The following is a 3,700-nucleotide window of genomic DNA, read 5'->3' as shown; positions in this document are numbered from 1 at the left end:
TAAATACCTTATCTATGCTAAGAAATGGTGATTAATCCTTAATGAAGCTTTCAGAGAACAGAGAGAGGGTGTATTCTTTAGGTTTTGTGCTTTTTGTTTATGGAGAAAAAAACATTCACAATTACACTATGCTGTATTATGTTCCCATGGTACCTAAAATAGTAGAACATAACAACCATATTATATGATTTAAATGAGCGTTATTAAATGTGAAGAATGCAACAAAATTTTTGAATGGTAATTTTTGAATTTTATGAATACATACGGGTCAAATTTAACCCCCTTTATGTACAAAAAAGTTTAAATATTTCCATTCTGGATCACTTTAGAAACAGTCATAAAATTTCAGTATAAAAGAAAGATGTTTTTACTGCTCTCAAATGTAAAATGGCTCAAATCTGGCTTAAAGGCTTAAAGAGCCTAAAATGTGTTTATTCTTTCTTTCTTTTAGTGACATTTTCATTTTTATTAGACAGGAAATTCTGTGCTAAATAACCTTTAGTCGCTACTTGCCGTCACTGAAAAACATAGACGGAGTGATACCTCTTCTAAGACTCGGACACAGACGATCTTCGTGTGTCAGCTCTCCGGATAAAGATAGAGATACGGTGTGAGCATGCGCCCGAGGGGTCGTCGAAGAATCCAGTAAATGGAAGCCCGGAGCACGAGCTGAGTGTCGCTGCTGACGTCACGGCGCTACATTGAGAGCTCGCGCTGAGTTGTAAGCGCGAGCTCAGACGGAGGCGCGCGGCATCAGAGGACACAACTACGATGAGCTCCAGTCGGTGCGACGCTGCTGCTTTCTGACGGAAAATACTACCGAGTTTTATTCTTTTTTTCCGGTTACTTCTTTCTTCTTGCGACGTAAACAAACCGGCGGACATTTTGGAGCATTTCTCCTCCGCTTCGGGCTTCAACATGTCCTCCGCGGCGGTCGCTGCCTCACGGAGGCAGTCCTGCTATCTGTGCGACCTGCCCCGCATGCCGTGGGCGATGATCTGGGATTTTACCGAGCCGGTGTGCCGCGGATGTGTCAACTACGAGGGGGCCGACCGGGTGGAATTTGTTATCGACACAGCCCGGCAGCTAAAGAGAGCCCACGGCTTCCAGGAGGGCCGCTCTCCGGGGCCGGGGAAGCCCCAGCACCCCGGGAAGGAGCTCAACCACTCGGCCGGAGACCCGGGCTCCCGTCCGCCGCAGCCTCTGGACCGCTACCCGCTGTCCGACCGGCCGCCGCGGCTGGGACCGGAGTACCAAGCGGGCAGGCAGGCGAACGGCCTCCCGGTGCCGAACGGATTTCCAAAACCCGACGAACCCCCGGAGCTGAACCGACAAAGCCCCAACCCCCGCAGGACTAGCACGGTTCCTCCCAGCTTGGTGCCTTTGGTGAACGGCGGCATACCGACCGTACACCCGCTCAACGGCCGCCCGGCGCAGATGGGGCTTCCCGGGGTGCTTGCTGCGCCGGGCCCCGGGGAGCATGGCAAGCGACCGGAGGAGCTGAAAGACAAACACCGGCCGGACAGCCTGTCGGACCTGTCGGACAGCCACAAGGACTGGATGAGCAAAGGCAAGACGGTCCGGGACCTGATGGCGCTGCACACCTTGGACAGCCGGTTCAAGAAGGAGCACGCGGCCATGCAGCGGGTGATGGGGTATGAAAGCGCCTCCTCCTCCAAAACAGGTAAAAGCATTTCTGCTTCCAGCTGGGATATTTTCAACCTGCATGCTGTGCAAACAGGAACTTAGTAGCTCTGAAATTATGTGTCAGCGAATTTCACGCACAGCGTGACGCCTTTAACCCGACATGCTTAATGATGACGCGGCTGACACGCACCCGCTAACCTCTGTGCACGCGGGGCTCTGGCAGAGGACAGCAGCTGCATAAAAGCAGCTTTATTCACCATGTGTGGAGAAATTTCCCGTGTTTCATTATTCAGAGCAGCATGCTCCTGTGTGTGTTTGTGTGTGTTTATGTGTGGTGTTGTGTTTAATCCTCTTCCTCTTCCTCAGACAGGGGGAAGCACCCTCGGAGCATGAAGAGGAAGGCCTCCCCAGAGCCAGAAGGCGAGGGCAGCGCCCCCAAGATGAACGGCAGTGAGGGCCAACCTTGGCTCCCATCACCATCTGAGGTCCTGAAGATGCCCCCTGCAGCCCTGCCCGGCTTCTCAGCTGCGCCCCCTTCCACCATCTCCCCCCACTCACGCACCACGCCCCCTGAGGCCGCCACAGCGCAGAACGGTCAGTCCCCCATGGCGGCCCTTATCCTCGCCACCGACAACGCAGGCAGCACCGGCTCGCCTAAGGATGGCAACCAGGTACACTCCACCACGGCGGGCGCGCGGCGGAACAGCGGCAGCCCGCTGTCTCCGTCCTCGGCCTCTCAGAGGAGGCTGGCCCAGAGGGAGGGGCCGGGGAGCGCCAACCCTTCTGGCCCACACGTGCCCGGCGGCATGGACCCTCACGCGCCGCCGCCGCAGAGCATTCCGGACTCTTCCGTGCCGCCCGGCAGCGTGCCGCTGTGCTGCACGCTGTGCCACGAGCGGCTGGAGGACACTCACTTCGTCCAGTGCCCGTCAGTGCCGTCCCACAAGTTCTGTTTCCCCTGCTCCCGGGAAAGCATCAAGCAGCAGGGCGCCACCGGCGAGGTGTACTGCCCCAGCGGCGAGCGATGCCCGCTGGTCGGCTCCAACGTACCCTGGGCCTTCATGCAGGGTGAAATAGCCACCATCTTGGCCGGGGACATAAAGGTAAAAAAGGAGCGGGACCCTTAAAATGTTCACCAGCTGTTTTTTCTTGAACTTTTTTCCTTTTTTGTAATTCAACTACGGCAACAACAGCAGGACATAAAGCAACACACACACACACACACACACACACACACCAGTCATCCAGAGAGCCCCAGACAAACTGACGGACATGTACATATTGGACACAAGGGAAGTGTATACTTCGTAAACATGGCTGTATAATTTTTTTGATTTTTCTTTTTCAATACATTGTGTTTCTATATTTTTGAAGATGAAAGGTATGTACTCCTCATAACAGACCCCCCCTCCCTCCCCCACCCCCACATCACACTTGTTTCTTTTCTGTCGGTGTACTTTAGGTCTGGAGACAGTCCCTGTCAAACATAGAATGTGACTAATCTGAGCACTTGGCAAAAAAATTAATAAAAAAAACAAACAAAAGAAAAAATGCTTCTAGCTGTACATGTATGCACTTGTTTAAGAAAAAAAAAACTTGCCAAATACAGTTTCAGACCTTGTAATAACACCTCTAGTGTCTCTGTGGTTTTGCTTATTTTTTTTCCATAATCAGCCAGCGAGGAGTCGGTTGGAGAGTCACGGCCTGATTGTGAATCAGCCATGATGCAATACCTTCCAACAGGAAAAAACCGGCTTCCAGGGAATAGTGGGAGGAAGAAAAGTCAAGGAGAGAGAGAGAGAGAGAGAGGGATGAGGAGGAGGAGGAGGAGGAGGAGGGTGAAGGCCGGGAGTAGAGAAGTGTGTTGCATAAACGTTTTTGTACAGTAAATCACATGTAGGCGAGTCGAGGCCGCTCGCCGCTCAGCCTCATGTGCTCTTGTGAGGCGTTACGTGATAAGGAGGCCTAAAAATAGTCGCCGTGGAAACGCGATGCGCGTGGCTTTCAAAGAGAGAGAGACGGCCCGGTGACAACGCTTCACACCCTGCGTGAC

At 52.9% G+C, this 3,700-nt stretch overlaps 1 protein-coding gene across 1 annotated transcript; it reads left to right on the top strand.

The window, feature by feature from the left end:
- The first annotated feature begins 623 nt into the window (after positions 1–623).
- LOC121910779 (interferon regulatory factor 2-binding protein 2-B-like) lies at positions 624–3,276 on the top strand. Its single transcript, XM_042432105.1, has 2 exons — positions 624–1,684; positions 2,014–3,276. The coding sequence occupies exons 1-2, from the start codon at positions 919–921 to the stop codon at positions 2,772–2,774; spliced, it is 1,527 nt and encodes a 508-aa protein (XP_042288039.1). The 5' UTR covers positions 624–918; the 3' UTR covers positions 2,775–3,276.
- The last annotated feature ends 424 nt before the right edge of the window (positions 3,277–3,700 follow it).

Source organism: Thunnus maccoyii, chromosome 2 (genome assembly GCF_910596095.1).
Source record: "Thunnus maccoyii chromosome 2, fThuMac1.1, whole genome shotgun sequence".
Classification (NCBI taxonomy): domain Eukaryota; kingdom Metazoa; phylum Chordata; class Actinopteri; order Scombriformes; family Scombridae; genus Thunnus; species Thunnus maccoyii.
Note: the sequence above shows the minus strand (reverse complement) of the source record. Positions and strands in the feature narration are given on the sequence as shown.